Source organism: Typopeltis vanoorti, chromosome 4, assembly GCF_054136105.1.
Source record: "Typopeltis vanoorti isolate ZY-2024b chromosome 4, IOZ_Tvanoo_1.0, whole genome shotgun sequence".
Taxonomy (NCBI): domain Eukaryota; kingdom Metazoa; phylum Arthropoda; class Arachnida; order Uropygi; family Thelyphonidae; genus Typopeltis; species Typopeltis vanoorti.
Genome location: NC_143552.1, coordinates 65,087,493 through 65,101,659, shown reverse-complemented (window position 1 = coordinate 65,101,659; position 14,167 = coordinate 65,087,493). Strand labels below are relative to the sequence as shown.

At 36.0% G+C, this 14,167-nt stretch overlaps 1 protein-coding gene across 1 annotated transcript in view; it reads right to left on the bottom strand.

Moving 5' to 3' along the window:
• Nucleotides 1–14,167, bottom strand: part of LanA (laminin subunit alpha) — a 1,191,635-nt gene that overhangs the window by 535,753 nt on the left and 641,715 nt on the right. Inside the window, exon 31 of the mRNA XM_090391815.1 lies at nt 13,987–14,114. Coding sequence (XP_090247941.1) covers nt 13,987–14,114 — 128 coding nt within the window. The remainder of the gene's footprint in view (nt 1–13,986; nt 14,115–14,167) is intronic.

The window sequence follows — 14,167 nt, the reverse complement described above, 5'->3', positions numbered from 1 at the left end:
TTGGCCTTAAGATCCAAAGAAATTCTTAGGGAATTTTTTAGCTATGTGGCAAGTAGGAGGAGAAATAATTGTGGAAGAATGACATCGTCGGATAAAAATTAGAATAGAGTGACTGATGCAGAGGACATAGTGGAGTTGTTCGATGAACACTTTATTGGAGTATTTCATCCTGGAGAAGTAGGTTTTAATACTAGAGGGGATAGGCAGGTTCGAGGTTTAGAAGTGCAGGAGGAGAGTTTGTTTGAAATAATTATTACACTGGATGTCAATAAAGCTGATAAAAAAGTTGTCATTCCATTGTATAAAGTCCTGATCAGACCACACTTGGATTATTGCTCTCAAATTTGGTCCCCAGGATTTGAAGGGGATAAATTAACTGTGGAAAGGGTACAGAGGGGATAACAAAGATGGTTTCAGGACTATACAATGTTGGGTTATGAGGAACAGATGAGGGAATGTGGACTGCAGAGTTTGGTGGATAGAAAGGGAGGTGACATGATTGAGACTTTTAAACTGTTGAGAGGTAGTTACAGGGTTGACACTGGGAGTTCTTTTGCCTGGTGTAACAGCAGGAAAGAGTTATCGAGGGGCCATTCCTGGAAATTACAAAAGTAAGCTGTGAGCAAGAGGGAGAGGAGTGGTTTCTTTGCATGGAGGGTGGTTGAACCATGGAATGCATTGCCTGATAGAGTGGTGAGTGCAGGAACGGTCATTGAGTTCGAGGAGTGTTATGATGGACTTAGTGTTTTCTAAGAAGGACCTCCCACAACGAGTCTCTTGCCTCCATGGAGGCCTGAATAATAATAATAATAATAATTTGAATTTTGATACAATTTTTAAATACAGTCATATAGTACACACAGAAATCGGAAAAATTTATTACTTGGGAAATTATTATTTTTCCAAAATAAACCAAAGAAAGGTTGAAATAACTCATTTTAATTACTTATTTATGCACAAGTTCCAACCTCTTTGACTATAATCATATAATCTGCAAAAGCTCTGGCAGAAAATGGGGCATTCAGACGATTGTCAACACTCTTTCCTGTTGTAAATATGTACAAAAAAGTTATAAATTATTTATAGAAAATTATATATTAAAAACTTGTCTATATCAGTGTCCTAAATGCATTAGTTCACAACATGCATGCAAAACAGGTGAAACTCAGAAAAACAAAAACAGTAACTCATGAAAAATGAGTTACTTGCAGACCATGCTCTGGATACTCATGACAGAATAAGGTGGAAGAAAGCCACAGTAATACACTGCAGCAAGTTCAAATATGAAATACTATTCATGGAATCAGCCTCAGCCCTTAGGAACATGCCAAACCTCAACAAATTTGGATGCATGAGACTGTTCCAAATTTGGGAAGCATACATCGGGAGAACTTCAGCCCAAAGGTCAAGAACACTTAATATAGCCCGCTAAGAGGCACCATCAGGACTTTAGGAAAACGGTAGCTTCCTCACTTCGTTTCTCATTTGCTGTTATGTAGTACTTGCGTGCATGTGTCTTTATCTTAAGTTCCCATGTAGATGGCAATGTGACGTTGCCGAAATATTGGAAAGTATATATTAAAGTTTGATTTAATTTATATTTCTAGTATATGCTGTCAATTCCTTAAGAATTTAATAATCATGCTATTTATTGGGTGTGAACTGCACACCTAGCACAATGAAATATATGCCCCCCCCCCCTGATACATACACTTCCATTCATGATACAATAATAATTTTTCATGTATGTCTCTATGTGCAATTCTGGACAGAAATATTTTAATCTAATGTTAGTGGTAAATTTAAATTTTGTAATTTCCTTGTTTAACCTACTCTGTGCCATACACTTTTAGATCTTGTAAAGAAATTAGCTCTCCTTTACCTTCTGGTTATGTGTATTAGAACTTAACTCAAGTTTTCAAATGTGCTAATGACTATGTTCACAGTTTTCAAAGGTCCCTAATAGTACCATGTGACTGGCCTGAGCAGAATGAAGCAATTTGTAATCTTTGTTCAGTTCTTTCCTACTTCATGTAGCTTCAGTTCTCAATCCCACTCAGATGTGATGAGATACTTACCATGAAATATTAGTGGTTAACAGGAAATTCATATTTCATTATGTAATTTTATGTGTATAGTCTTTTAATTATGGTAGCATTAACAATGATATGAGTGGTGTATACAAACACTTAAGAGAGATGCTCAAAATGACCATTGTATGGTATGCGGGAAAAAAAACAGTACTGTACTTCAATACCCCCCCCCACCACCACCTTTCAGTACACATATGAAAATGTAGTAGTTATTCAGTGCTGTTCCCCCCACCACACACACACACACACACACACACACACACACACATGCACACACACCACCACCATTACCATAATGTATTAATGTTTTGTAATTAATTAGAACTTAAGTCAGTGGTGAAATCTTGATAAATAAAAAAATTATAATTTCCACTACTTTCACTGAAAAATAATAAATGAATACCTTTTCTGTGATGTGAAAAGAAATTTTTCTCACAATAAGCGCCTCCGTAGTGCAATTGGAAGAACAACGGTATGTTGCACCCTTCAATTGGAAAAGGTCTAAGTTCGATTCTCGTCATAGGAGGAATCTTTATATGGGCGTTTTTCAATTGAAGGCGAGTTGCCGATCTCATACATAGGTAACTGGGTTTTTTCTCCCAGAAACTCTGGTTTTTCATCCCGCATACAGACAAAGCGGCCTTCAGGACACAAGCAATTTACAGACAAAAAACACTAGTCGTGGTAGTGGGCAATCGACGACAGTGAGATAGATGATGGTGATGGATGGAAGTGGTAGAGACGTGTAGAGAAGTGTAGTAGAGTAGGTGCCTCCCTCGATGAGTATTTGGACTCCTTGGAGGTGTCACGAAAGAATAATAAAATAATAAAAATAATAAATAATAAATTGTTTCAATGAAGAGTTTATTTAAATTGTTGTTTCTGTTTTTGTTTATTCAGAAATTGTTTATTCAAAAATAGTTGGAATAAGTTTTTCGTGAAAATACACAGAACAAGAAGAAGGGGGGGGGGGAGTGCTACTGATGATAGCAGGGGAATTATATTCACATAAAGTATACACAGATAGAGGAAAATAGTGGCAACTGTTTTGAGATAGTGTAGTGTGAGGTGGAGGTTGACAAAAACAGACATTTAGATGGACGTTGCCACATGTCAGGGAATATTGAGGGTGGTTATCAAGAAAGGTATAAGAACCTTGGATCAATGAATAATCATAATAATCATTCATTGATCAATAATCAATGAATGATTATTATACATGATTTTAATTATGTATAGACTGTATAGACTGGAATGAAGAGACAGCATTTGTGAATAAGGAAAATGAATTTGTGAGTTCTTCAGAGACAACTATCTTAGGCAGTAAGTAAAGGAAGGCACACAGGGATCAACAGTTATTAGATCTGATCATTTCATCAAAGGATGTGATTGTGAGTGGGGGCTTTTGCACTTCCCCCCATTTGGTGAAAGCATTCATGAACTGATCACCTCGGTTGTGGCTAGCCATATGAAGACTTCTGTGAGGAAAGAATATATGTGGAATTAAAAAGCTGGTGATTATGAAAAGCTTAGGAGACAGCTTGGAGCTATAACATGAAATGAGGTGTTAAGCAAGAAGAAAGATGCTGTGTGGGAACTAACCAAAAATTAGCCAAATGTAGAAACTGTGAAAGTTTCATAAAAATAAGTTGATCAGAGAGCTTACGGGAATACACCCACTGGCATTTACAAGTTACCCTAGCATGTACCATTTTAGAAAACATGAATGCTGCCCAAGTGTCCATATATTCACTTTCTAATTAGTCTATTTTTGATAAGGTTTCACTGGTCTGAGAGCTGTTTCAAACTGGTTGGTTCTCTTCAGAGACCAGGCACTGATCACTCCCTACTACTAACCAAAAGTCCAACTCAGCATTGGTTCCACTTAGTGACAGGCTTCCCCCTCCCCCACTGAGCAGAACCAATCATATTCCAGGGAAAAGCATCCACCGACAAGGCCCCACACAGGAAAACACTTCCCCTGGAGACTCAAATTACTCTCTAAAGGCAAACCTCTCAAAATTTTAATTCCCCCCCATCAGTGGGAGCAGGGCCGTGCACATGCGGTTGTACAGATTGTGCTATATAATATATATATTTTTTCTTATTCTTGAATTATATCTTACTATGTAAATTACACAATTACAAATTATAGTTAATGCAATAAAAATGAAATTTAAAATCAGTAAAATTATTATGAATTCTTAATAATCTAACAATATTTTTAACTTAATACATCACCAGTTTTATTATAATTTGTTTGAAGTGAAATGTTATCAATATTACCACAGATTTTATTTCACAGAGTAAGCATCAACTCAACAAAAATTGTATAAATATTCTCGATTGTTTATTATATTTTTAGTGGAAATTATTAGTTTAAGACGGACTGAATGCATTCTTACCCTGTGCTTTGCCCTTTGTGGATGTGTGATTGTGACTGAAACAATGACATTGTTCTGCAAATTTGGAAGGTAAGAAACTATAACATAATTGATTTTTTTTTCCGACAGTAAGCATTTGGTGAGACTTTAAATTGAAGAGGTTCAATTAAAATCAAAATAAATTTTGATTTTAATCGAACCTCTAGTTTTCACAAAAAACATAACAATTTGTTTAAAAAATAAATTGTAAATGACTTATCTTTGTTGTATAGTTGAAAATTTTTTTTTTATAAATTTATCTATTATTTTTTTCTTAACCTCTATAGAACGGTTAATCTACATAATACAATATTTATCGATATGGTGTATAGCTTTTAGAGGTTCTTCACAAAAACTTTTTGAAAATGATGACGGCAATTTTTTAAAGTTAGTAGAAACTGTCGCTAAATTTGATTTGATAATGGCAGAACACTTGCATCGCATCCAAACATCACAAAAAAAGGAACATTGCTCATTATTTAGGTGATAAAATACAAAATGAAATCATCCGTATAATTTCTGAAGCTATAAAACAAAACATTTTAGAAATGGTTAAAGAGGCAAAATATTATTTTAATTCTTGACACTACTCCGGGTATAAGCCACAGAGAACAATTATCTATTGTTATTAGATTTATTAGATACAAATATAGCAGAAATTCATGAACATTTTTTGGGTTTTCAGTCTGTAGAAGATACCACTGGGCAAGGACTATTTGAATTTATAAAAAAATATTTAAAATTATTGGATATTAACATTTTGGATTTACGCGGCCAAGCTTATGATAACGGTTCAAATATGCGAGGCAAATATAATGGGCTGCAAAAAAAATCCTTGAAATAAATTCAAGATTTTTTTTTATTCTGTGTGCTGCTCATTCATTAAATTTAGTAGTTAATGATGCAGCTAAGATATCCTGTGAAACTAAAGTTTTTTTTGGGGTAATACAGGAATTATATAATTATTTTTCAATATCTGTGAAGCATTGGGCTATATTAAAAAAGCATATTCATGTTTTAAATTTAAAACCACTTTCTGCTACTAGGTGGGAAAGTAGAGTAGAAGCAATAAAGCCACTTAAAAATAATATCAAGGAAATTTACCATGCTCTTTAAGATGAAACTAAAGATATCGATTCTAGAGTTCAGGCAGACAACTTAATTTCAATGATTCATTTGTTTAAATTTATTTGCTCTGTTCATGTTTGGTACGAAATCTTAAGTCTCGCAAATGTTGCAAGCAAAATAATGCAGAATCCGACATTTGATATAGGAAAAATTACAGAAAATCTTGATTATATTATACAAGAATTAAATACTCGCCGAACAGACCAATGTTTTTAAAATATTATTAGAACTGCAAAAGAAATAGCAAATGACCTTAATATTGATCCTGTTTTTCCAGACATTCGCAAAAGACCAAAAACAAAAATGTTTGGTTACAAAGCATCAGATGAAACAACACATGATCCTAAACAAAATTTTAAAATAAATTTTTTCTTCGCGATTTTAGACAGGCAGTGGAGTGGTGTAGCTAGAGCTTTTGCCATCCGGGGTGGTCCCTGAGTTTGCCACGCCTCTCAATACTCACCAAAAATACTACAAAAAGTCAAAACGACATATTGGGAAATAAATTAAAACACTATGTTTATTTTTGAAGTAAAACTTTAATTTCAACATTCTAAAATGCTATTTTTCTTGCTTTTCTGTTAGCAAAATCATCGATGACATTGGCGAAGTCTATTTCATAGTAACGTAGGTAATTCTTAATCAATTTTATTTAAAAAAACTCCTCTCACAACTAGCAACACTTACAGCAATTGTGATGAAAATTCACCGTAGTATTACAAGTTCTGGAAATGAGTTCTCGAGAGTGTATTTTAGAATTAACTGCAAAAGTTCAAAAATGTTCAAAGTGCTGCCCAGGGCGGATTTCCCCCCTCTTCCCCCCTCTAGCTATGCCTCTGTAGACAGGACAATAACTTCAGTCACAGAAATATTCATAGTCTTAAAACAACATCTTCTTCTTCTCCCATAGTCCTAAATGAACTGTTGGGTCATTCATGGCTGGTAGGTGATACTCTTTGCTAGCCTCCTCCAGTCATCTCGGTCTCGTATTCTTGATGAAAAAAGTTTCTTGATGATCAGTTGAGAAAGGGAGGAATTTGTCCATTTTTTGATGTTATCAGTCCATTCTAATCGAGGTCGGCCCCTAACCCTTGATCCTGGAATGATTCCTTCTAGTGCTTGCTTTGGAATACCATTAGCCCTCTCCACATGTCCGAACCATTTCATCTGTCTTCTTCTGATGACTGTCAGAATATTTTCCCTTTTTCTCCCGTCTATTGAATTAATCAGTTTTTGGACATTTTCATTGTTTTCATGAGCAGTTTAGGGAATTCTCAAAAGTCTTCTGTAAGTTTTCATTTTGAAAGACAGGAGTCTCCTTTCATCTTCCTTCAATAAGTCCAGGCCTCACAACCATACAAGAGGACAGAATTCACCAAGATGTCAATTAGTCTTAGTCTGGTTGTGATTGCTATTCTGTTATCTCCCCACAATGGTTTTAACTTCTGTAGGGCCACAGTTACTTTAGCAATTCGGTATTTAATGTCGGTTTTTGAATGACCATCTTGACTCAACGTGCTTCGTAGATAAGTGAACTTCTTTACATTCTCAATTTGCTTATTGCCAATTTGTATCTTTAAGAATTCAATGGCTGATTTTGAGGTTATCATTGTTTTTTGTAGGTTTATGTATAATCCACATTTTTTTAATGTTCCGAAAACACGGCTGGTTATCTCTTGTAATTCTTCTTCACTTTCTGCCAGATCGATATCGTCAGCAAAACGTAAGTTATTTATTCTTAGTCCGCCAACTACTATTCCAGTGTCATATTCATAAAGAGCTTCATCTATGACGGGACAAGATGCATCCCTGTCTTATCCCCCCCCGGTTCTGCCCGGAACGGTTCACTGCTGTAATTTTTAATTTCAATTCTCACATCAGATGAGGAATAAAGAGATTTAATAATCCTAATGATTTTGTTGTCAATACCATAATGTTCTAAAATTTTCCACAATGCCTCGTTTCACTGGCCTGACAGCTGTTTTGAACTGGTTGGTTCTCTTCATAGAACAGGTACTGTTTAAGTAAAGCATCTCTCTAAAAATTAGGCAATCCTCCAGACCACTCCCTATTAGTGACCAAAAGTCCAACTCAGTGTTGGTTCCACTCAGTGACAGGTTTGCCCTACCACTGACAGAACTGCTCATATTCCAGGGAAAAGCATCCACTGACAAAGCCCCACATGAGCACAGAAAACACTTTCTCCAGAGACTCAAGTTGCTCTCTCAAGCCCCCCCCGTACCACACACACACCTGAAATCATCAAAAGCTCCCTCACCGGGAGCGCTTCGGAAGAAAATAAGTTTTCATTATTTCATAGCCGAATGTAAAAACTGTGAAATTTTCCTGTAATCTCTCTGGTCAACTTATTTTTTAACTTTCACAGTTTCTACATTCGGCTTTGAAATAATATTGGATCTAATATCCACTTTATTTTTATCATTTTGCATCACCGAACTGAAGCTTTTTGACTCTTTATTTTAATAAATACAGGCAGCCCTCGGTTTATGCCTCACTTCCATTCCTAAAAAAAATGGGCGTAAACCGAATCGGAGTAAAACAAACCCAATTTTAATGGGAGGTACAAAGTTATGTCAAAAAATGTTACAGTCAAAAAATATGCACATGAAGTATGTGTAACATTATTATATTTAAAGCTTTGATAATACATACATATATATTTGTTAAAATAAAATTATTAATAACTAAAACAAAACAAAATTATATACAAAAAATATGAAACTTCAAAAAGATATTACATATTTCTATGTTTAAGTTCCTGGTTTTGGATCACCTGCATTTTTTTTGAAAAAAGTATCCAGTGCTAACTGCCTAGATTTTCTTTTTCTTTCATTAAGGAGTTCAGTGTAAAGTCAAATAGATGCAATTACACTCCTTTTTACGCTCATTTAAATGAAGTGTCTATTGAGTGTATATTGAGTGATGAACTATTTAGCAGAGTTCATCACTCAATGTCTCTATGCTTGCAAGGTATGCTGTAAATCAACCTTTTTATATCTCTCAGGGGACCTTCTTTTTCTTTCTCCTCCTTTGGATGTTGACTCAATTATTCGGCTAATTCTTTTAAGTCTTCATGGGAAGCGGTTTATCATGGCTCTCTAAGACTTCTGTCACATTTTCAGCTGTAATGTCATCCAATCCCACCTCTCATGCAAGCTTGGTAATGTCTTCAATAACATTCTACTCTTGCTCTAATTCCTTGAAGTCATGCATAATTGCTGGAAGAAGTTTTCGCCATGCTCCTTTTAAACACTTTGCTGACACTTTGTTCCAAGCTTCCTTGATGTTATTAATGCTCTTCAAAATATCGAACGACTGCCAATAGTCTTTAATAGTTTTTCCTGAAGTGTTCAAGACTCACCATTTCCATAAATGTTATACAGAGGTAATAGGCTTTGAAGATATTGATATAATCCCCTGATCCATTGGTTGCCAAAGCGATTTTCTGTTTGGGGGCATGTAAACAACCGTGACATCCAATGATGTTACTTTAGCAAGGTTTTGAGGATGTCCGGGGACATTATCCAAGAGAAGCAATGCCTTAGCTGGTAAATAATTTTCTTTACAGAAGAAAAGCACAGTAGGAAAAAAATAATTTGTGTACCAGTCTATAAAAAATTCTTGGGTAACCCAAGCTCGCAGCATGGCTTTTATACCCTTGAAGGTGCATGGTGTCTGTGAATGGTACACGAACATTGGTTTAAGCTTCAAAGTTCTGGAGACATTTGTACCCAACAAAAGCACAAGTCTATCATTTGCAGCTTTTAAACCTGGAGCGGAACGTTCTTCACAGGAAATGAAGGTGCATGATGGCAATTTTTTCCAGTAGAGCCCAGTCTCATGAACATTAAAATGAGATCAGGAGGATAACTTCCTTGTTCTACACAGTCTTGAAATTCTTTAGGAAAAGCAGCCGCTGCCAACATCTGCACTTGCCGCCTCACCACATAATTTGACACTATGGCACTTACTTAGAGACTTAAATCTCATGAACCAACCTTTGCTTCCTAAAAATGTCTCTTCACTTCCATCTGTCTTTTTAAGATCCTGAAAAATTGTTTTTGCTTTCTCAGTTATAACAGCCTGCATCAGAGGAATGTTTTTCTGATTCAAGTCATCCACCCATAATGATAAAAATTTTTCCATTTTTTCATGAAGTTTACCCCTGCTATAACTTACATGTTTTGCATTTAGTACTGCTGTAGATTGTTGCACAGACTGTTTTATTCTATCTGCATTTTTCATAATTGTAGTAACAGTCGATGGAGATAAGTTCATACTTTTACAGACATTTGCACGTGTCTGCCCATCTTCCATTCTTCGAATCACCTCCATCTTCTTTTCATGTGTGATTGATTTTTGCGCATTCTTAACAGTTCTGCTAACTTTTCTGCACTTCTTTTATCAGACATGGTATGTAATTATGTACTTTATCAATTTAAATGCGTAGGTATGTAAAAAAAATTAAATAGAACAATTAGGCAGATTTAACAATAAAACTAGGTTTGATACATATATGTTGTAGTAGCTCGGTAAACATTCAAACACTAGAGTGCCTGATAGTGTCGTTTCTCAGTCAGACCACACTACAATAAGAAAGCACGAGCAAGCACCAGCGTTATTGCGAATCGCTGTAAATCGAACCAAGGGCTGCCTACTTTCATGCACCGACTGAGAGTTCGCTTATGAAAAATACACCTCTCCGACATTTCAAGTTCCTTAGTATTGAAAGAGTTTTTGCTCTCTTAAGGTTTCTTCCGGGTCTGGCTTCTGCTGAGGGGGGGGGGGAGGATTCAAATTTTTTGGGGTTCACCTTGAGAGAGCAATTTGAATCTCCAGGGAGAGTGTTTTCAAGTGTGGCTTGTGTGGGGCCTTGTCGGTGGATGCCTTTCCCTGGAATATGTGCAGTTCTGCTCAGTGAATAGGGTGAGCCTGTCGCTGAGTGGAACCAATGCTGAGTTGGCTGATCTTTCAGTCACTCATAGGGAGTGGTCTGAGAGATCACCTAATTTTTAGAGAAGGCTTTACTTAAATAATGGCCTGGTCTCTAAAGAGAACCAACCAGTTTGAAACAGCTGTCAGGCCAGCCAGTGAAACCTTATCAGAAATGGACTAATTAGAAAGCAAATATATGGATGCCTGGGCAGCATTCATGATTCTAAAATGGTCCATTCTAGGGCAACTTGTAAATGGGTGGGTGTATTCCCGTAAGCTCTCTGCTCAACTTATTTTTACAAAACTTTCACAGTTTCGACATTCAGCTTTGAAATAATGCTGGATCTACTTGATTTTTATAATTTTGCACTGCAGAACTGAAACCTTTTGGTTCTTCATTTTAGTAAATAACCAAAAGATATTTAACAACATCGATCACTGAATGTATTCCAAAGACTGAATAAAATAGGTGTTAAATGGATGAATGAGTGGGATTAAGCATGAAATCTGGAAGAAGGCACTTTGTAGGCAGCACAAGATGAATAATTGCAATAATCACTGGCCAGGAGAGTGACTGACTTGATAAAAAACAGTAAAAGTGCAGCATGAGTAGAAATTGGCAAATTATTCCAAGAAAAAATCCTAGAGAGTTTTTTCGATATGCAGGTACAAAAAATGAGTGATTATGAGAAGATGATGTTAATGGATGAAAGTGATGGATTGGTAACTGCTACAGAGGACACAGTTGAAATATTCAGTGAGCAATTCATCAGGGTGTTTCATTCTCACTGTAAAATCAGAATCTCAAATATAGAGAATGAAATGAGAGAAGACTTACTCTGGTAAGCAAACAAGAGGTATATGAGGTGTTAAGTAAGCTAGGTGTCATTAATGCAATAGGACTTGATGATATATCACGTGTCTTAAGGGAATGTTTCAAGGAGTTACCATCAACCTTGTACTACCTTTTTTATTACATGAGTACTGCAATAGTACAAGTCCCAAAGAAGTGAAATTGGGGGTCTCAGAGGCCGGCAGAAGAAGCAGGGTTGGCTCACATCAAGACTTCCAGGTTCATGGGTATGAGTTGGCATCTATGTAGAAGTTGTCCTATTCAGATACATTGTAATGGGAAGTTGCTTTTTCTTTTGTTTGAACTCTTTGAACATCATTGTGTATGATGTTAAAATATCATTGAAGCCTTCCTGGAACTTCACTGCACAAATCATATTGTCATATTGTTCATAGAAGAAGTATGCAAGACATTTGGCATCATGCATTGCTTGTGCTAGATTTACAATATTCTTATTACATTCACTAAGATTTCTTGGGTTCTGTGAGGAGAAAATCAGGCTGGGCTTTGTCATATGGCTGCATTTGCATTGCTGCAAACTTACGTAACCCAATCTCAAGCCACCCTGAATCCTGGGACATTCTTTTGTTAAACAGCTATAATAGGTGTCCTTAGGTATCTTCTTCCAGAATAATAATACTGTCTCACTGGAAGTGAAAACCTGTCAGGTTTATATCCCTTCTACTTGATGAGTTGCTAAGAGTACACCTCAACAGCCTCATGATTAGCTGAAGTAGACTCACCCATAATCTTTACATTACGGAGTGAGTCTACTTCAGCTAATCATGAGGCATTACTGCAGAAACCATTTTCATTGCCTGCAAAGACTAGTTCCAGAATTTAATAATGCTTCTTAAAATTCGTCCCAACTTTGCAGATGATGATGCAAAGTTGGGACGAACCATAAAGAGTAGTGAAGATGTTGTGGCCTTACAAGAAGACTTGAATAAATTGAGTGATTGGGCAAGCAAATGGGGATGTGAGTTCAATGTTGCAAAATGTAAGGGTTTATAATTTGGAAAACAAAGATGGGATGCAGAATTTATGATTGGTGAGAATATATTGTTGGAGGTAGAGGAAATAAGAGATCTGGGAGTGATAGTGGATAAGGATCTAAAATTTAGGGAACACATTGCCAAAATTGTGAAGACAACACAAAGGCTTCTGGGAATGATGCGGAGAACACTGACATGTAGAAGTAGGGAGATTCTTGTTCTATTGTATAAGGCTTTGATTAGGCCACACATGGAGTATTGTACCCAGATTTGGTCACCGGGTTTTCAGAAGGATGAAGAGATGTTGGAAAGGGTCCAAAGGCAACTGACTAAGAAAGTTTCTGACCTCTGGAATGTCGAGTATGAGGAAAGATTGAGAAGATGTAATTTGCAGAGTCTGGTGGACAGGAGGAAGAGGGGAGATATGATAGAGATCTACAAATTGGTAAGGGGGTTGTTATAGTATCAATGGTGAAGTTCTACAGAGAATAGTGGGAGATCGGGGGAGAACCAGAGGTCATCCCTGGAAACTGTATAAAGAGGGTGTGAGTAGGGGAGTGAGAGGCAGGTTTTTTTTCATGCAGAGTTGTGAATGATTGGAATGCCTTGCCTGAGAGTGTGGTGTCTGCAAGGAGTTTGAGTGTGTTTAAGACACAGTATGATGACGTGTGTGATAAAAGGACCTCCCAAATGAGTCTTTGACTCCATAAGGTCTTGGGGTAATAATAATAACAATAAAACAAGGGCCTTAGTGGAATCATGCCAATGTTCACAGGCAAGTGTTTTCTTGTGCAATTCTTCGATTCAAGTGAATAGTGCATTCTCTATTTTCACATAACTTTATCATGTACAGTAATTTTGTTGACATTTATCTACAATCTGCACTTTCTCATTCAAAGTCATGACTGTCTTGGCCCTTTAAGCTTCTGTCATTTGATGCATTTTGTTTGGAACCCATGGATATTTATATAAGCACAATAATATTTTAAGCATTTCATGGTAGTCAATCTCCTAGAGGGAGAAGACACCTGACAGGACGGGAGCCTAACACAGACTTATACGACACATAAAGCTCACAAGCTGTCCTACTTGGGTGATAGTCAATGTGAGACTGAAGATGCACAATCTTGTAACTAATGTGAAATAACGTGAAAACATGAATCATAAATACAAATTCTGTAAATGTGTAGACCCAACTGAATATGATATTTTTATTTATTTTTTTTAATTTTAAATTAAGAATTAAACCAATCAGAATCAGATGAGTAATTTATAAACAGTGCAACTGACAGGGCTGCATGTACTAAAAAATGATAATAATAATAAATAAATAAATAAAAAATTAAAAATTAAAACTCCCAGATAAACATATATATATATTTTTTTACATTAGTCAGAAGCTTGGAAATAGCCGTTAAGGTATTCTGAGAGGCTGGTAAGATTTGCATATTAATAAATGTTTGTATCTAAGTATTGTGATGACACCATGTTATGAAAACTATTTATTAAGTAAAAAACCTGAATTAGATATTACTCACTTGTTAGATTCAATAGGAAGAGGACAAGCGCAAATAAGACAGTCATATGGTGTTCCTTGGGTGGCATCACCATGATATCCAGAAATGCATGTTTCACAATGATCACCTATGGTGTTATGCCTACAGTCCTATTTGTAAACAACACATTTATGTAAATTAATTCTATACTAAATTAAATATT